Source organism: Eleutherodactylus coqui, chromosome 1, assembly GCF_035609145.1.
Source record: "Eleutherodactylus coqui strain aEleCoq1 chromosome 1, aEleCoq1.hap1, whole genome shotgun sequence".
Lineage (NCBI taxonomy): Eukaryota > Metazoa > Chordata > Amphibia > Anura > Eleutherodactylidae > Eleutherodactylus > Eleutherodactylus coqui.
In genome coordinates this window covers 486175454-486196470 of record NC_089837.1, presented here as the reverse complement: position 1 = coordinate 486196470, position 21017 = coordinate 486175454, and the positions used below count along the sequence as shown (strand labels likewise).

At 43.5% G+C, this 21017-nt stretch overlaps 1 protein-coding gene across 1 annotated transcript in view; it reads left to right on the top strand.

Moving 5' to 3' along the window:
- Nucleotides 1-21017, top strand: part of CUL5 (cullin 5) — a 52481-nt gene that overhangs the window by 7134 nt on the left and 24330 nt on the right. Inside the window, exons 2-10 of the mRNA XM_066586179.1 lie at nt 1708-1817; nt 8182-8281; nt 11039-11215; nt 11355-11496; nt 13732-13877; nt 13957-14037; nt 15602-15695; nt 16902-17032; nt 18882-18989. Of these exons, the coding sequence (XP_066442276.1) occupies nt 1708-1817; nt 8182-8281; nt 11039-11215; nt 11355-11496; nt 13732-13877; nt 13957-14037; nt 15602-15695; nt 16902-17032; nt 18882-18989 (1089 nt within the window). The remainder of the gene's footprint in view (nt 1-1707; nt 1818-8181; nt 8282-11038; nt 11216-11354; nt 11497-13731; nt 13878-13956; nt 14038-15601; nt 15696-16901; nt 17033-18881; nt 18990-21017) is intronic.

Genomic DNA, 21017 nt, shown 5'->3' with positions numbered 1-21017 from the left:
AACCTTCCGTCGCTGTACGGAGTGAAGAACCCTCCCGCTGAGCGCTCCTTCCCAAGGGCGTACTGATATTCCTCACGCCGCCTCGTATCCTCCAGATTTCTTTTCGTTGGTTCCCCCCTCAGTTCTGCCTACAAGGTGAAGATGGCAGATCCTGCACCGCAGATAAAGCAAGTGTTGGATGGGTCACACAAGTGACTTCATACCATCTGGAAGCGAGCGGCCGGGGGGACTTATTTATAGACGGACGCGGCGCATTACTCAGCTGTTTGCATCGCTGGCTGGTTTCTGTTCCAGACATCTGATGTCCAATCTGATATCATACAAAGAATATGTATGTGTGTGAGAGAGAGATGTATGAAGTCAATGAACATGAGTGCTCAGCCGCCCATACGCCATTAACATTACGGTTGTATGAAACGCACAAGTTCATAGGAGAACGGGTAGAAAATGCCAGGAGAGTGTATATGCGTGTGTGAATAAATATATATATATATTATAATTTTCACCATCAATCCCTGCACGGTTTTCCAGTGTCACACTCCGCTTGTGAGTTTTCCTCCTTGCGGGTGACAGCTGTGCTTACTCCATCCATGTGGAAAGTCGCATGCATCCGCGACTATTTGCAATTACTTTCCTCGATGGATTGCAGGTCTTCCGCTGTGGCTATCCACACCAGGAATTCGACCTGTTCGTGTAAGGTCGGCCTAAAGGTCTTGTCATACTATAATTGCAGTGAAGCGCAATGCTAAACATGGGCAGAATCTGGAAAAGTAGGGGTATCGGCATAGCATCCCAACATAAGATAGTACAAACCATCATACTCCCCATAGCCATGTATGGATGTGACGCTGATAGAAGGAGGATTGATACGTTTGAGCTGTGGTGCTGGCGAAAGCTGCTGCGTGTGTTCTGGATGGCGAGCGGAACAAACAAAGTGCTGAATGGTATAAGACCCGATATATCACTGGAGGGGAAGATGGCCGGACTCAGGCTCACGTATTTTGGCCATTTAATGCGAGCAGAGTCACTAGAAAAATCCATAATGCTTGGACAGATCAGTGGCAAAAGAAGACCGGACTGCCAAAGAACATGATGGCTGATACTGGCATGGATATTACACAACTGAAAGAAGCAGAGCCAAACCGAACAACATGCAGGGAGCCTATAGGGTCGCTAAGGGTCAGGAACAACTAAACGGCTAACAACAATTGCAGCGCATGCCATCGGACCCATGCCATTATATAATGGCATGCATCGCGCGACATGCGCTACAACTGCAGTATGACTGGACTTAACCTATGCTTTAGCAAATTATATATAATATGAACGGATCTGATTTGTATATAAGGGGAGATTTATTAGAGCTTTTGTCCTAAAATGCTCATTTTTTTTTTCTGTGCCTATTTTCTAATCCGTCAGGTCAGGCCATTCTCATTTTAGTCTTCACTTCTGGACATGCTTTGGGTGGTGCCGTGGTTTAGGCCTGACTTATAATGTGTCCTACGAGAAGTCTCCCCGCTGCTCCAGGCCTCTGGGGGCGCTCTGCTTTCACCACTCACTTTCACACAGCGAGAGGCCGCCGGTATTCTTGCCTAATGTAATATGCCGTGTGCGACATTTTGAAGAATCGGTCACATCTTGGGCATAAGCGTTGCCAAAGAGTCGCAGCAGAAGTGCTAACTCCCCAATATTGTGTTTATTTTTCAGAATAAAGGTTCCCTTCAGTTTGAGGACAAATGGGATTTTATGAGACCGATCGTTCTGAAGCTTCTACGCCAGGAATCCGTCACAAAGCAGCAGTGGTTCGACCTGTTCTCGTAAGTCTCCTGCTTCTTTGTCCTGCCTATAGTCTTACTTTGGCATTAAATCATATCGGACATGTAATATCTTCCTGGAAAGCTTCACATCTGCATTTTGTTCTTTTTCTGTTTCGTTCTATGAGGGGAAAAAACGCTGCAGCCTCCCATCACTGCTGTGACGTTGCAGTCCTCCGGCGCGTTAAAGGACTGGCAAGTGATTCCCTTTGCTTTTAATGGGACTCCTTGCATGCACGTCATCCGGCGTGTGATGTATTTTACTGCCCCATTGAAATTAATAGCAGAGGCTGTTTTTTGCGAGGCCTGTTTGACGTTTAACCAAGTTGCAATGCCGAGGAGGAAAGAAGCTGATGGTGCTCATGCGCATCATGACGGTGCTTAGGTGCAGGTATCTGTGAACGCTACTGCAAATACCGTATTTTCCGGCATATAAGACGACCCCTGACTTTTCGTCTTATATGCCGGGAATACAGTGTGAAAAAAAAAAAATCAATACTCGCCTCCTGCGGCACTGCTGCAAGCTGTCGCTTCCTCGTGCACGTCGGCAGAGCATTGCTTTCTGCAAGCGGGGCTTGAATGCCTCGCCTCCAGAAAGCTAATGCTCTGATTGGTTAACTGAGTCTGGCGTTAGCCAATCACAGCCATTCAATGACGTCATGAATGGCTGTGATTGGCTAACGCCAGACTAAGTTAGCAAATCAGAGCATTAGCTTTCTGGAGGCGGGGCATGTACCATGTAGCAGCATTGATAATTCTTTGATTATAAAAGAAACTAAGATTTTTGCGCCCTCTTTCTCTATTTTAACAACCTGTATACTTCTAAGTAAAGTGCGGATTGTGCAGATCGTTATGAATATTTGGCCCGGATGCAATCTTATCATCAGAGAGTGATGTTAAAGGCTCCTTTGACATTGAATGAGTTATGGTCGTTCTCACACAGTTGTTTTTGGCGTGGGTTAAACTGCTTTATTCAATGCCGTGGGCAAGAGAGAGGATAAATGGTTGTGTTTCAGGACAGAAAGCCCATTTAGACACAATGATTATTGATTAAAATTTGCTCAAAAGCCATCTTTTGAGCGATAATCGTTGTGTGTTACTGCACTGACATCGTGCAGTTTTCGTTAAGCCGTCGCTCATCGTTGTCTTTCAGTGTGCTAAAAGACAACGATGAGCCTTATCAGGGATTACAGCGGAATACAGCTGATACTATTGTTTCAGCTGTATCCCGCTCCCTGATGACAGCTGTGTATGAAGGACAGAGCGGTCCAGCTCTTTTCTCCATACCCTGCATGGAGTGCTTGGCTGTATAACAGCCGGGTGCCCTGTGCAGAAAACAACTGAATGCAGAAGACAAGCGGGGACATCCCACTTGTCTTCTGCATCCTCCGCTCGCAGCGCAAGGTGACCGCTGGTTGTGGTCCCCTTGGGGACTAAAAGAAAGTGTAAATTAAAAACAATAAAGTTTTACTAATTAAAAAAAAAAAAAATTAGAAAAGTTAAAAAAAAACCTTTTACCATATTTGCAATAAAAGAATGTAATAATAAAGAAAAAATACGTATTTGGTATTGCTGCGTCCGTAAAAGTCAGATCTATCAAAGTAATGCATTATTTACCCTGCACGGTAAACATCACCTGAAAAAAAAAATTAAAGAACTCCAGAAATGTGATTTTCTGTTTTTTGGTCACCCTATCTCCAAGAAAAAATGTAATATAAAGCAATCAAAAAGCCGTTTGTATTCAAAAATGGTACCAATGGAAACAACAGGACGTACCGCACAAAATGAGCCCTCGGACAACTTAAGTCGACAGAAAAATGAAAAAGTTATTCTGCGCAGAAAATGGAGACAGATAATAATTTAAAAAAAATACAAGTAGCGCAGCAAAAAAAAAACTAAATGAGTTTGGTATCGTAGTAATCGCACTGACCCATAGAATAAAGTTATCAGGTCATTTTTGTTCCAGTTTATGTGGCGTAGAAACAGGACGCACAGAAGTATGGCGGAATGTCTTTTTTTTTTTTTTGTTTCTCTTCACTCCAAAAAATCGTAACTCCTTTATTTATCCATTGACGTCGCTGTCTGAGGGCTTGTTGTTTTTTGTGGGGCGAGTTGTATTTTTCAATGGTGCTATTTAATGTTCCATATAATGTACTGAAAAACTTTTTACAAATTTCAAGTGCAGTAAAATGAAAAAAAAAAACACATTCCGCCATCTTTCATTGCGTCTTGTTTCTACGGCGCACAAACTGCAACAAAACGACATAACTTTATTCTATGGGTCAGAACGATTACTAAGATACCAAACTTGTAAAGTTTTTTTTTTTTTTACTGTACTACTTTTTTTTTTTTTTTTTTTCAAAGACATTACATTTTTTTCAATTATTTTCTGCCGCCATCTTCTGCGCGCAATAGCTTTTTTATTATTCCGTCGACGTAGTTTACCGAGGCGTCATTTTTTGCGGGATGTCCTGTAATTTCCTTTAGTACTAATTCGGAATACATACGACTTTTTGATTGCTTTTTATTGCATTTTTTCTGGGAGACAGGGTGACTGAAAAGTGCATTTCTGGGGTTCTTTATTTTTTTTTTCGGAGGACATTCACCATGCAGGGTAAATAATGTGCTGCTTTGATAGATCGGACTTTTGCGGACGCGGTGATACCAAATATGTATTTTTATTTTATTATTTAGACTTTTTAATTATAGATATGGCAAAAGGGGGGTGATTTAAACTTCATTACTTTTTTTTTTTCTTTTACAATTAAAAAAAACTTTATTGCACTTTTTTTTACTTTACTTTTAAGTCCCCCTGGGAGACTACAATATGCGATGCTTTGATCGCTCCTGCAGTATGACGTAATGCTGTAGCATTACGTCATACTGCATTGTGATAGGCAGCCTATCAAGCCACCACACGGGGATGGCTTGATAGGCAGTCTCTCAAGGCAGCCCTGGGGCCTTTCAGAAGGCCCCTGGCAGCCATGACACCTGCACGGCTTCCCCGATATCACTGCAGGGGGGCCGTTCGGGGGATTTAAATGCCGCTGTCAGAATTGACCGCGGCATTTAAAGGGTTAATAGCCGCGAACGGCCGAATACAGCTATTGTGGAATGGGGTATTAGAGGTACCGTATATACTTGAGTATAAGCTGTGTTATTCAGCACAAAAAAATGTGCTGAAAAAGCCCCCCTCGGCTTATACTCGAGTGAGGTAAAAAAAAAAAAACCTCAATACTAACTGATCAGCCGGCAACTGTGTCCCTGGCGGTGTGGCAAGCTGCTGCAGTCTTCTCCCTGGCTTGCTTTTCAAATCCCCGCTGTCGGCACTGTGATTGGATCGAGCGCTGGCTGTGATTGGAGTGATGTCATTCTGAATGGCTGTGATTGGTTTATCGAGGGCCGGCTGTGATTGGCTGGCGCTCGATCTAATCAGAGCGCTGGCGGCGGGGATCTCAAAAGCAAGCCAGGGAGAAGACTGCAGCAGCTGGCCGCACCGCCGGGGAGAGCATCGCGCCGGGGACACAGACGCCGGCTGATAGGTGAGTATTCCTTTTTTTTACCTACTATATACTGGAGTATAGCTCGGCTTATACTCAGATCAATAAGTTTTACCAATTTTTTTGTGGTAAAACTTATCGACTCGGCTTATACTCGGGTCGGCGAATACTTGAGTATATACGGTAATTAAAAATCTATATCTTGTCGATATTGGTCTCAATCCCAGAATTTGTATATTGAATATTGTGAATGTACATAAACTTTTGGGAATTCAGAAAGCATTGACTCTCCGGCAGTAGGAGCTTTTGTCGCAAAGATAAGAGGTTGTATTTTTGGAAAGGGGAATATATGAAAAAAGAGGGGCTGTATGACTAAGACCGCCTGCACACGGGTAGATTTCTGCTGCGGAATCCGCAGTGGGCGTGCGCACCGCGGATCCACAGCAAAAACCGTCCATATAATGCTACGGGAAATCGATTACTCCTGCATACGAGTAGAAATCAGTTGTCGTTTCCGGTCGCGAAGGAAAAATCGCGGCATGCTCCATTTTCCTGCGGTGTCCGCACGAACGGCTTCCATTGAAGTCAATGAAAATCGCCCAACCCGCGGCCCATCCACAATTGACACTGCAGACGGGCCACGGATTCCACAGGAAAAGCAGGAGTTAAAATAAAAATCTGTATTGTGCGTGCCGGTGGCTCGCCGCGACCATCCGCAGTACAGAACAGAAGAGGGAAGACAGGTACACAGGGTCGCCAGCCACAGTCAGAATCTGCTGCGGGAAGCCGCATCTGACATTTCTGTGGGTTTTATTTTGTTTCCTTCTGTTCCATGTGGTTTCTGTTTGTTTTTGTATTTTTTAAACGGGAAAGAAATTAATTACTTGCAGGTCTGTTTTTTTCGTCATAACAATCTCTTCTGTGTGTGGGGTTTTTTTTTATTTCTTTTTTGTTTGTTCCCTTTTTTGATGAACTCTGTTAGCATGGGCACAAATGTAAACTATTCTGTACAGCCCCCCGCCTGCAACTGTGAGGATCAGCACTCATGCTGATTACGGTTGTTACCCCTTTAATCTCTTAACGCCACAGAGCGTACACTTATACCCTGTGGATAGCAAAAGATCCCGCGGAACAGTGGAGGTGCATCGGGACAGCGACCGCCACTGCTAACCCCTTGCACGCCGCAATCTAAAAAAAGGGGTTTTTTTAAAAACCTTTTTATACTAATGGGGGAAAAAATGTAACAAATTGAACACCCTTTTTATCCTGTATGACAAAAAGTGTAAAAAAAAAGAAAGAAACTAAAAAAGCTGAGGCAAAATACTTTTTTTTTTTCTCTCATTTTGCCTCCCAAAAAACGCAATAAAAGTGATCAAAAAAGCCGTATGTACCCCAAAATAGTACTCGTAAAAGCTAATGATCATCACGTAAAAAACAAGCCCTCACAGAGCTCCGTCCATGGAAAAATAAAACCTTTATTGGACTTTGATTACAGTGATTTAGAAGAAAAAAGTACCGTATATTCCGGCATTTAAGACGACCTTTTAACCCCGAAAAATCTGCTCTGCAGTCGGGGGTCGTCTTATACGCCGGCTGCTGCAGGCTGTCGCTCCCTCCTCGTCCCAGACAGAGCATTGCTTTCTGGATTGCTTTTTTTACACCGTATTCCAGGCGTATAAGGCGACAGTTGGGGGATCGTCTTATACGCCCCGTTGCCTTATACGCCGAAATATACAGTAATTTCCAAAAAAGGGGTTTTATTGTGGAAAAACCTAAAAAGAAAAAAAAATTGGTATCATTGCAATCGTACCAACCTGCAGAAAAAATGCGTCGTCATTTATGCTGCATGATAAACACTAAAAAATGGCAGAACTGATGCGTTTTCTCTCCCTGCTATGATAAAAAAATAAGTTTTACAATACAGTGTAAGTAAGTACCCAAAAATGGCACCAATAAAAACTACAAGCCCTCATACGGCCATTGCAACAGAGAAATAAAAAAAGGTATGGCTTTTGAGAAGTGGAGATGAAAATCCCCCAAAAATCGTTCCATCCTTGACGACCTCCTTTAAGCTCGAATGTCTCCCTTTCTGCAGCCTTTCACTATAGCTCTTATATCATGTAGAGAATGTCCGCACGTTATTAGGTACGAGGAAGCCGATCTCTAAACACTTTAACCAACCGCCATGAAGATCGTATTAATAGACTGTATACTCGTTTGTATTGGTCTAAATGGGAACATGATTGCAGGTAGTCCGACGTGTCTAGGTTGGCACAGACCACAGATAATCTAGCCGTTATACTCCCATCTGGCCGCCATGCTTTGCTAACAGGACATAGGAAACAAAAATATCAGTGCACAAGTTGTAGATGACAAAAAGTTTGATGCAGTTTTTTTTTGTCTTTTCTTTCTTTTATTAATTTTACATTGGCACAATAAAAATCTGTTGAAAAACGTTACATACTCTTTAAAGGGGTTTTCTAGCTCCCAAAATGTAATGACCTATCCACAAGATAAGTTCTCATTAGTTGATTGTTGCAGATCTGCCACCCAGTACCCCTCGCTGATCAAGTGTTCACAGGCTTCTGCTGCCGATGAGCAGGAAGCAGATAGCGCTGTAGATTGTGCAGTGGACCAGCTTGGTATTGCAGGAACATCTCATCAGCCCTATAAACAGCTGATTAGTCGAGGGACCCGGGTAGTGGATCTGTGGATATGTCATAAGTGTTTAACAGCTTGGAAACCCCTTTGAGGTTGATCACTCTTCAGAACAGACTTACAGTGTTCTCCGCTGGCATCACATTCCCTCTTTTTTCTTTTTGCATTTAATCTGTCTTTGAGAACTCTCACTACCGTTTGTGTTGCAGGGACGTGCATGCAGTGTGTCTATGGGATGATAAAGGTCCAGCCAAAATCCATCAGGCTTTAAAGGAAGATATTCTAGATTTTATCAAGCAGGCACAAGCTGTGAGTACTTCATTGTTTTTCTCTTCTTTTTTTCCAGTTATAGAAGTCCTTGTGATGGGACTCCCTTTTAAAGACGCTCTGGGAAAATAGAGCACATATAGAAATAAAAAACCTAATAAATTTAAATTTTTGCTAGACAAACCTTTTATGTACATATGCCTAAGGCCTCATGCCCACGGCCGTGTCAGATTCCGCCAGCAGAATATCGCAGCGGAGTCCGACACACTGCCACCCAAGGACCCCATACTCCTCCGGATCTGCCATGAGAGCCCCGTCTGAACTGGCACGCATGATGCGTCGGCAGTGGGCGATGACACGGTGGGCCATATCGAATGACGTACAGCTTCCATTGACTACAACAGAAGCCGGCTGCACGTTTTCCTGTGGCAATTAAAGCATGCTGCGCTTCCTTTCACACTGAGGAATTCCGCAGCGTAAGCACTGAGCTATTAGGTTCAACGGAACCTAATAGCTGCGGGATAACACCGCGTGAGACGCAGCAGACATCAGTCCATGGGCATTAGCCCTTATCTATACAGGTGTTCCAATGGACGGGGTTCGCGGCATTCAGCCAATAAACGCTGCAGTTGTAAATGTTAATAGAATATGGTCGTGTAGATAATAGCTTCACAATATTTTATTTCTCCCTTCTGAGGCCTTGCAACCAAAACATTAGAAAAATGAAACCCAAGGTACTGGAGTATTCGCGTAATATGTAGCGTTTCATTGATTCCTAAGGGCTTTTACCCACTAGCGTTTTGGGTTTTTTTTGTTTGTTTTTTAACGCTGCATTTTTTTCAATGGGACTTTTTAATGTTAAAATCACATCGCACAAAATCGCAACAGCACAAATTTGCGATTTTTACCATTAGAAAGTCCCATCGAAAAAAAACAGGGATATCGCAGCATTAAAAAAACGCTAGTGGGTAAAAGCTGCAGTTAGACAAGAATGATATCTGTCCAAGAACCTTGGACCCACACTGCACTCGCAAACATGCAATTTTTCTGCATGTGTGATGCATTTAGCAAGAAAAGTAAAGTGCATCGCATCACTCTGCACAAAACCTCACACGATACTCCAGTAATTACAATGGTAAAAATCACACACGGTATTCATGGGCAAAGCAGTTTTTGCCTCCGATAGGAAATAATGGGCGATATTGCCCAAAAATAGAACACGCTGCAGTTTTCCAATCTCGCAGCAAGAGAAAAATTGCACGCTGAAATAAACCGACTGCATGTAACGGCTTCTATTTCCACACCTCGCAACACACTAAACTTGCAGAATAAAATCGCCGCAGGTGGCGTTCAATGGGGACAGCTCCTTCAATGCCAACGCAGGGTGGATGGAGCTGTCAGCTTCTGGCTCAGTACACTGACACAGCAGCCTAGGCAAAAGAGGTAATTGATGGGGGTCTCAGGCAGCAGAATCCCACCTATCTTCAATAGTTCAAAGCTGAACAACCCCTTTAACTCACCTGTTAGGAAGGTTCCTAAACTGTAATTCGCCTTTTATTTATTTACACTATATGGAGTTTTATTTTCATTAATTTCAGTTGTTTTATTACTTAAAAGTAGACATGAGCGAGTATACTCGCTAAGGCAAATTACTCGAGCGAGTAGTGCCTTATGCGAGTACCTGCCCGCTCATCTCTAAAGATTCGGGGGCCGGCAGGGGAGAGCAGTGAGTTGCGGAAGTGAGCATAGTTGAGCGAGGGGGGGGGGGGGAGTGAAAGAGAGATCTCCCCTCCGTTCCTCCCCGCGGCTCCACGCCCCCTGCCGGAACCCGAATTTTTTGAGATGAGCAGGCAGGTACTCACTCAAGTAATTTGCCTTTGCGAGTACGCTCGCTCATCTCTACTTAAAAGCATTGCCCTGTGAAGACCACCCTTGTAATCAGCAGTGATCAAGATGGGTTGGCTGAAGGGCCATTTACATGTAACGATTGCTGCGCAAAATTCATTCAAACGGATTAAAATACTCAATAATCGTTCCATCTAAATGCAGAGCCATTGTGTGTGATTTGTTTACTTGTTTGTTGCTCACTTTCAACCAGCATAAAAATATCATTGCTGGTCGCTCACTTCTCGCTGCGTCTAAACACTCCCTGCTTAGTGCTTCACATAAAATATGAAGCACTGAGCCAGAAGTGAGCAATTCTCAGCGATGATCTGCCGGTCTAAACGCTCTGCACCAGCGCAAACAACTGGCGATGATGTCACCCGCTTGTGCGCTCGTTCAGAAGAGTTACACCCAGCATTCTCTGTTATCAATGGAAAGCCATATCCAGCGATTCGTGTTTCCTGCGTTGGCGTGTAAGAAATTGTAGCATCACATGAATGGCTAATCATGTCATACATGGACTAGAGACAAGCAGGAACCTCGGATAGCAGTTTCCTTTATGAGGTTGTTGTCCAATTTCTAACTGCAAAAGTTCTAAACTAAATTTAAAACTTAAAAAAAAAAAAAAAAATCCTAGTCACAACTTCAATCCTCCCACCAGTGAAGCAGTGATGCTGTAGTAGCCACCCAGCGGTCTCTGTATACAGGCCGCATGGCAGCTTGTAGACCGAGACCACTAGCCGACATTGGAGCATCTGCACAGGTTTAGAGCAATGAATGCAATTTTTTTTTTATTCTGTTTTTTTTTATTTTAGTACATTTGTTACTATTTTTCTGCTTTATTTATTAGATTTTTTTTTTCTACATTTTACTGACTTTTGTAAATAAACAGAGTTTCTACTTTGTCTTTTCCAGAGAGTATTGAGTCATCAGGATGACACCGCTTTACTCAAAGCTTATATTGTAGAATGGCGCAAGTTCTTCACGCAGTGTGACATCTTACCCAAGCCCTTCTGTCAACTAGAAATTACTTTAATGGGTAAACAGGGGAGCAACAAGAAATCCAATGTGGAAGACAGTATTGTTAGAAAGGTAGGCCTTGCTCCGTATTACATTGCTGCTCTGCAGCGGCTGAGAGGCTCCCGAGTGACGGAGTTTGTCTTCTGCTTCAGCGTGGTCTGTTTGTTGTAGGTTGCCTTATAATCTGCTTGTTCGTTGTCTTCCTTTGCAGCTGATGTTGGATACCTGGAATGAATCTATATTTTCAAATATTAAAAATCGTCTTCAGGACAGCGCGATGAAGCTGGTCCATGCTGAGCGGTTAGGGGAAGCATTCGACTCCCAACTAGTCATCGGCGTTAGAGAATCCTACGGTAAGTTTCACACTTTTACCCACTCCTGATTCAATTAAAGTTTTGCTCAGGCTCTGCTCACATCTGCAGATTACATCACTCTAAACAGGGAACAATAGCGCTGCTTGCAGCACGGTTTCTTCACTCAAAGCCGTGGACACCTTTACGGAGTTCAACAGACCTCATTATAAGCCAGTGGGGTCCATCGGGCACCACTGGTATACATCAAGCAACAGATCCATTGCAGTTTTGTAACTACTCTAAGGCCTCCCTCACACGCAGCCAAGGATGCTGAAAAGAAAAAAAAAAAGCAATACTCACCTAGCCGCTGCAGTCCGGGTCGTGGCCTCTGGTCTCTGCCGCTGATCCGGGCTTCCCCTGGACTCCCAAGTCTATTGCCGTAGGCCAGGTTTGAGAACCCTGCCTCCAGCAATAGAGTACTGTGATTGGTTGTCGGCGCTGGCTCGATGCCCAATCACAGCCCTTCGTTGACTGTCTCAGCCAATCAGAGCTTGCCGGACCACAGCGGCTAGGTGAGTATTACTTTCTTTTTTCTCTACCTAGCTGGGACTGATTTTTGGGGTAGGGCTTCTATTGCAAGCCCTCACCCCGAAAATCGGCGAGCGGTTAACACTGCCAAAAACGCGGCCCCAAGTGTTGCCTCGTTTTCAACAGTGCTGAAACCGCTGCCCATTCATTTCAATGGGCGACGCAGGACTGAAAACGCCCCAAAATAGAACTTGCATCGCTGTCAAAGCGCAACGTTGGGAGGCGCTGCGTTTTCAGCCTTGTGTGAGCAACCCCATTAAAATGAATGGCAGTGTTGTACAGTGTTTAGCGCTGGGCTGAAAAGGCAGCACTAAACGCTGTATAAAACGCCCTGTGTGAGGGAGGCCTAAGGGCTCTCTCACAAGAACGTATTGTTATAGCTTATTCCACGCATGGAATACGCTGCATCAGTCTGTCATAGGCGGCCATGTTGCTGCTCACATGAAATGCACGGCAAAATAAATTACACATATTACACTTGTACGTGGCGTATGTCGCAAAAACATTGCTTACTAATAAGTGCCGTGCGTGTTTCCCATGGTCGGCACGCTGCCAACTATGGCCGTCCAAGCCTGGCCCTAGGTGTAGAAGCATTTGTGAGCCGTCTTGCTGACTAGTAACGATGTCTTACGGAAGCTGCAGCGGTGATATTCTTACACCCGCAGTCATTGTACGAGCTTTTGTGGCTGATGTTTTCTTTTTTTCTTACATTTATTTTTTATTTTTTAACCATTTTTTTATTTCTCCAAGCTCATACGAAGTAAGATTACCACATAATACACATGGAATACACGGTAATTCACATGCAATCAAATGCATTACCTTACGCAGTTTTGCACACATTTGGTGTAGGAATTGTGTAATTCACAAGTGCAAAAAAGAACAGCATGCTCTATTTTGCAGCGTATTACGCCCGAGAGAGCATATTGTTCTCTGTGGGCGCGTAATCCATTGTGAATGGGCAGCGTGTGTATGCGACAGTGCGGGGAATAGAAATACTGTCATGCGCACTACAATTTCGCCACCATAAGCGGCAATACGCTGGATCACAGGTGTAAAAATGCTGCATAACCCCCTCAGCGATTTATGCTTATAGCCGTGTGAGCCCGGCCTTTCACCCAGTATTGTCTTTAGTAACTTGCAAATATATTTTATAGGCATTTCAAGAGAAACTAAAATATTAATGACTTCTTTCCACGGTAGGTCATAAATCTCAGATTGGTGGGGGACCGACTCCCGGTACCCCTGCCGATCAATGGTTTAATGAGGTCATATTGTTCGGGTGAGCGCTGTGGCCTCTGCACGTGACACAATGTCCCCTAATGAAAACAATGAAAGAAACTCCAGGATTCTCCAACACGGCTGCTGCGACGGAGGATTCCTTCTTCCCCAAAGTGATGTGAGGCGGTTTTGTCATAAAACCGCCTCACACACATGGGGGATTCACGTGGTGAGCGCAATATCGTGCCATGATTCACAGCCTGATATCGCGCTCACCCATGTGAAGCTAGCCTAAAGGTGATTGAGTACTTCTCTGAATGCCACGGCCCCTTGAATGTTTTAGCCGGCGCAGCAGCTCGGGTCATTTAGTAAGTGTTTTATGGACACGGTGGTGAATACCGTTGGGTGACTTTCTTGCATGCTCCTTTTCTTCAAAGTTTGTAAATGATTGTCTTTGTAGCAATGTTTTGTGTATTCGGTTTGCAGTTAACCTCTGCTCCAATCCAGAAGACAAACTCCAGATCTATAGAGATAATTTTGAAAAAGCTTACTTAGATTCAACAGAGAGGTTTTACCGAACCCAAGCCCCGTCCTACCTGCAGCAGAATGGTGTACAGAACTACATGAAATATGTAAGACAACAATAATGAAACCTCCGTTTGTGTAGGATCTGTCCTCTACGGATTCTAATGGTCATTTCACCCTGAACAGGCAGATGCTAAACTAAAGGAAGAAGAGAAAAGAGCAGTGCGGTACCTGGAGACCAGGCGGGAGTGTAACTCTGTGCAGGCGGTGAGTACGCACGCAGATTTCTAATTTAACATGCATTTTCTTTAAAGCGACACTCCGGTTTTGGAACAAATTCTGTCCCGGGACTGGAGGGTAGAAAGGAATGAACTGTAGTTGATTTTGTCAGCCATCATTCGAGCGACTTATTTGCCAGCGGACAAGATAGCCACCACCATTTTCTGGCTATACTATGCACTACTCTGTGATTAGCCAGGTCCAATCACGTGAGCAGTGCTGGCCAATCACAGAGCAGGTATTGTGTATTGGTCCCAACACTGCCAATGCCCTATAGGGGATTACATTGTCTAAAGATGGCAGTAGCCATCTTGGTCACTCAAAACAGGATCCCAAACCATCAAAATCAAATGACAGCTAACAAAATCACCTTTAGGTAATATGCCCCCTCCACCATTAAGGTCCAGGACAGAATTTTGCCCAGAAAACGGAGGGCTTCTTTAAAGTAAGCTATGCCCTGACCATTGGCAGCGAGGGTCTTCTATATATTGCAGCTGAAACTCTGCCGCAATAACTGAGTTCAAAGATAACTCAGATCCCAGCCATTTAACCCCTTAGATGCTGTGGTCAATTAGGAATTGGTCTTGGGGGGAGGAGAATAATGGGCACAGGAAGACGAAGAAAAAAACAAATGCACATCACATCCTAGAGGGGTCTGATTACTGAAGATCTAGCCATTTGGACCCCTAACAAGCCTTAGAACAGCTCACCCCAAATGCCCAATGTGAATACAGCGGCAGTGCACATGCATGACCTCCACTCTGCTAGCTTTATAGGACGGAAGGAGATCAATATGGTTGGCTGTCTTCTTTTATCCAGTAGAAGTAAATGTGGTCATGCATCGCACTGCTCCTCCATGTATGTGGGGTGTGCCGTGCTAACGATTAGTTGGGGGTCTAATTGGTGGAACCCCTAGCAATCCTTTATCGTCTATCCTGTGGATAGATGATTAATGTCTTTCCTGGGAAACAACTTTGAAGGGAATCGGTCACCATCTTTTTGTAGCCCTCACTAAGAGCACCGTAAGGTAATGCCTGATTGCAGGGATATGTCTGCTGTGTATCTGTGCGGTAGTTTTGGAGAACCTTGCATTTTATTAGTAGCAGCCAGACACAAAACTAGTCCTACATATTCATGAGCTGCAAGCCCGACACACCCACCCCGCCTTCCAGCTAATGATTGGCAGATCTTTGCACAGTAATAGGCAGAAAGCAGTCAATCATTGGCTGGAGGACTGGGTGCTTACTTTTATGTAATCCTCTATGAATGTGCTGCCACTGATAAAGTGTAAGTTTCCCCCAAACTACTGCACAGATCCACACAGCAGACATATTGCTGTAATTAGCGTGACAGTCACTACCTTATACCGCCCTCAGAGAAGGGTGCAAAACAATGGTGACAGTGTCTATCTTTAAGGATTATGGAAAACTTTCAAAACTTGGTGTAACCAGTACCAACATTTTATTTTGCTTTTTGCTATTTTAATTTTATTTGCCTGTAGTGCAAAATTTTGTAAAAATTTAATCTGCCCTTTTATACTTCAATTTTACAGCTGATGGAGTGTTGTGTGAACGCCCTTGTAACGTCCTTCAAAGAGACCATTTTAGCCGAGTGCCAAGGAATGATCAAGCGCAACGAAACAGAAAGTAGGTAGACTTACAAAAATGAAGTAGCGCTTCACGCGTGTCTAATATCATAGCAACCTTTTTGCACCTGATGATCAATATCTGCCACTGTGCAGACTTCTGGTATCCTCGACGCCTGGGACCTTCTGGCTTACAAGCCTAACGTCATTGGGTTGATTGCTAAGCTGTATGTGATTGGGACTGCATCTAGATATGTGCGGACAGTAGATCATAGTGGAAAGAGTGGCATCCCTGCAAAGGCAGGCTGTTTTTGGCATGACTTTCCAGACGGATGAAGTAGTTCGTACACCCAGTGAAGCGTCTTGTTACATGTGTCAGGGAACAGATTGTCTTCTACAGGTTTGAGCATCCTGGTCAAATGACACGTTTTGTGGATATTTTCATGAAAAGTAAGTGAACAAACTTCATTGCAGTCCTGGATGCATCGGCCCACCGCTCCTCGTTACAAGACATCTCCCATGACTGTAGTGAAACGAGCTATTGTAGCGATCTGTCGCTTATCAGTCCATTCAACAGTTTTACATTTTGTGTGCAGCTGTTGCTCATTAGTATTCTTATATTCATGCCCATTTCCCTATCCTACAGCCACTTATTGAGAGGTCTGTCCTGACGTATCGTTGTACGGAAAGACCTGTCAATTTGCAGTGGTTGAAATGTGACTGGTTTTCCTGTTACCGGACATTTCCCCTCAAACACCAACTGTGCTAAAATAACACAACTGTACTTTACTGTCGTCTGCCGCTGCCATCCAGTGCTGTAGCTCCGCTATCCTCCCAATGTTTGTTGGTGAAGAGGATATTACAGGACATCACGTGACCACTGCAGCCAATCAGAGGCCACAGTGTCACTACGTGTTCTTTTGGCATTTAGTGCTCACATCAGAATGGTGGCGCTGTTGCCTCCGATTGTCTGCAATGGTTGTATGATATCCAATGACCTCTTCAGCAACAAACACCGGGAGGACGGCGGGGCTACAACGCTGGATCGCAGCGGCAGAGGATGGGAAAGTACAGTTGATTTTGTTGTTTTAGCATAGTTGATGGGATAGGAAAAAAGTTTTCGTATATCACTGAGTGCGAAATCTGAGAAGGAACTGATCGAGCCCAGAGATCATTATGTTGTAGTGCTTGAGATAATGGGTCGTGTCATTTGTATCCAACATCTGTAGAGCCAATATATGAGGAGTATTCTCTCGTTTATTCTTAGAACTACATTTAATGTTTTCGCTGATGGATAAAGTTCCTAATGGGATCGAGCCAATGTTAAAAGACTTGGAAGAACACATAGTGAGTGCTGGATTAGCTGATATGGTGGCAGCTGCAGAGACCATTACTACTGTAAGTAGGCTTCACTTGCATCCTACTAATTCCCACAATGTCAAGGGGAGAATAAATGGGGTTCTGGAATAAGCTGCAGTTCTGCGTCTGTAACTTGATAATGTTAGGCCAGTTGCTGAATCCTGTAAATTAATGACCGCTGCATTATGTGCTTCACATCTAAGGCCGGGTTCACATACATTAGTCATGTCTGGCCAGAACTCAACACAACTGATGCCATTCTGGTTTTCTCTGTTACAGTCCGGCTTCCATTGCTAGGCAGAAAAACACTAAGTTTTACTGTCCGGCACGGAAAGACATTGGCACGAAGGCTGCAAAGTGCTGCAAAATATGTTGGTGCGATATAAATAAAGATTATGAACCCCTTAAGGACCAGGCTGTTTTGTGGTGGTTTTACTGCCCTATTTTATTTTTTTTTCTTCAGCTCCCAAAATTTTTTTTTTTTCCTGTGATACATAGGGCTATTTTTTAGTATCTTTTCACTGCCTTTTTTTACGTGGGGGTAAAAAACTAAAAAAAGTTTTTTGTTTTTTTTTATTTATAGTTTATTTTAGCATAAATATACTAATTTAAAAAAATACAAGTATGGGAATGGGTTCCTCATTTTGTTTTGGACATTTTGGTATATAATATGTTTAGTTTTGGATTACAGGGCGCATACGGTGACTGTTTTGGTTGGGTTCAGCAGTGAGGTATTTTCTTTTTTTATGTCTATAACAGATTTAAGAGTATCCCTTCAGGTGGGAAAAAAAAACATCAGCATAATAGGGCACCCTACAGGTGCCTGGGAATCCTTGTTGACCCATCACTTAATAATTAACTAACTTCCTCCCTGAGTAATCCCAAGTCAGATGCGAACGCCAAATTGCATAGAAAATTGTAGACAAATTATAAATAAATTGGGAGAACATATATATGTTTTAAATTCACAGGGGGAGGGGGAAGATCCACTTACCACCTGTAGTGCGTATCAGGTCGACACTGTTACATCACAGCATCAATCTCCCTAGTGAAAAGAAGGAAGAAGAAGAGAGGAGAAAAAAGGAGAGCGGATAAGAAAAGGAGAAGGGGAGAAAGATTGGGGAGTGGGAGAGAGGGGGGAGGGTTTATATGCCCAGCGGCGGCCATCCAGGTCAGGACATCCTCAAAGATAGTGTCCCATACCAGTTATATTTAGGATGGTACCACGCCATTGGCTAACTGTAAATTAAATTTAGCAGAGGAGCGAAAGTCTATCCAAATCGCCTACCATGGCGTAGTGAATAGAGAATTTAGAGTCATCTCTAGCCCTTAGTTCTTCTATGTACATGATGTCATCCATAGCTTTTACCCACATTAAGCGTGGTAGGAGTCACCGTGGTGTTCCACTGCCGTGGTAACACCTGTCTCGCAGCTAGGAGGAAAAATCTGAGGTTACCTTACTTAATCGAGGCTATAGGGCCTGGTAGGATGGAGAGAAGAGCGATCTCTGGGGTCCACTTTTACTCTTTAGTACATAGCACTCATTGAGCGCTATGTAGCCAGGAAAGGAGAAGGCAGAAGCAGGTAATAACTGCTTCTCTCTTCTCCTCAGGGTTCTCTGCTGTGTTTGACAGCTAAGGACCCAACCTGCTCCTACTTGATTGCAGGAACAGAGGCTTAAATCCCGTGCCGAACACCTATCAGCCGGGATTAAAGCTGAGGACCAAGTGCCGTATATTTACCAAGCTTGGTCCATGAGGAATGAACTGTCGCATAATAAAATTTCGCACTGAAATGTTGGAGGGGAAATAAGCTGAACTGCGTGATATGAGAACCTGACACAGAAACGGTTTAGATCTTCATTGTTTTTCTCTTTTTGTCTTTTCAGGATTCAGAGAAATATGTAGAGCAATTACTGACCTTGTTTAATAGATTTAGCAAATTAGTTAAAGAAGCTTTCCAAGATGATCCAAGGTTTCTTACTGCCCGGGACAAGGCAAGTTGCTTCATTTTGTTGTTGTTTTTTCTTTGCTTATTTTTTTATTTGCTTCTGTTTTAGTTTTTATAGATTTTATACATAAATTGGAACTCTGGGTTCATTTTAATTAGTTAAGTGTGTCTATTAGAGTTGTGCAGATGGGGGGATGCAACAATACCTCTACAGCCCCCCCCATTAGAAGGCAGCATTCCTGCATGTCGTTCGTTGTTTGATGAGGGCTGCAGAAACATGGTGACGGATTCCCTTCAAAGCGACCCTTTAGTTAAGGGACAAAATTTTATACTGGAAGCAAATGGAGAGGGAAGGGAGGGTATATTACCTGCAGTAGTTCTTCTGTGCTGTCCCTCCGATCTGCCTGTTCCTGTTTTCAGTCATCCAAGTATTTAGTGTTTTCTATTTAATTCTGTGCCGCACCGTATGAGATAACGGCTGGTGATTTCAGAGCTATAGATGAATGTTCTTCGAGTGTATGTGGAGGATGTGTGAGCTCATCAATATGTTGGAAGGGGTGTTGTTTCTCCCCAAGGAGAGCACCCAGAGGGGATGTGGAAACGCCTAGGAGGTGAGTGAGGAGACTTTCAAGGCCATGCATGTTCCTCTGGGTAATATATGCAGCTAAGGAAGATGTAACAATACCTCCGCAGCGCAACCTATTGGATGGCAGCATTCCTTCAAATCAATATATGACTCTTTAAAACAATGATTGGGAATAGGAAGCGAAAAAAGCACATATTACCCAGCGGAGTATGCATGGCCTTATAAATCCCCTTACTCACGTCCTAGGTGTCTCCACACCCCTTATAGTTGCTCTCCTTGGGGAGAGACTATGCCCCACCCAATCACCTACTAGGTGCCTCCACACACCTTCTAGGTGCCCTCCCAAGGAGTGTTGATATCCCCTCTCACTAGCTAAGACAGAAACCTACTGCACACTGATGAAAGGCAAACACCCCGAAACAGCTGTCTGTGTATGGAATCTGACTTTTGGTTTTCAATTCCTGGTCGGTTATAAAGACTTGTTTAACCCCTCATGACACGGCCTTTTTATTTTTTCCATTTTCGTTTCTCCCCCCACCCATTCCCCCCTTTAAAAAATTCATAACTCCTTTATTTATCCATCGACGTCGCTGTATGAGGGCTTGTTTTTTGCGGGACGAGTTGTATTTTTCAATGGTGCTATTTAAGTGGAGTAAAATGAAAAAAAATGACATTCCGCCATCTTTCAGTGCGTCTTGCTTCTACGGCGCACAAACTGCAACAAAAGGGACATGATAACTTTATTCTATGGGTCAGTATGATTACCACGATACCAAACTTGTATAGTTTTTTTTTTTTCCAAAGACATTAAATTTTTTTCAACTATTTTCTGCGGTCATCTTGTGCGCGCAATAGCTTTTTTATTTTCCGTCGACGTAGTTCAGCGAGGGCTTATTTTTTGTGAGATGTCGTGTAGTTTCTCTTAGCACTAATTCGGAATACATACGACTTTTTGATTGATTTTTATTGCATTTTTTCTGGGAGACAGGGTGACTGAAAGTGCATTTCTGGCGTTCTTTTTTTTTTGTTTTTTTTGGACGACGTTCTTCATGCGGGGTAAATAATGTGCTACTTTGATAGATCGGACTTTTACAGACGCGGCAATACCAAATATGTATTTTTATTTTATTATTTAGACTTTGTAATTATAGATATGGCAAAAGGGGGGTGATCTAAACTTTTATTTTTTTTTTTATTTTTTTTTTACAATTAAAAAAACTTTATTGCTCTTTTTTTAACTTTTCTTTTAAGTCCCCCCTGGGGGGCTACAATATGCGATACTTTGATTGCTCCTTCAGTATGACATAATGCTATAGCATTACATCATAGTGCATTCTGACAGGCAGCCTATCAAGCCACCCCACGGTGATGGCTTGATAGGCGGTCTCTTAAGGCAGCCCTCGGGCGTTTCTGAAGGCCCCAGCAGCCATGACACCTGCACGGCTTCCCCGATCTCACCGCGGGGGGGCGTACAGGACCACATATTAG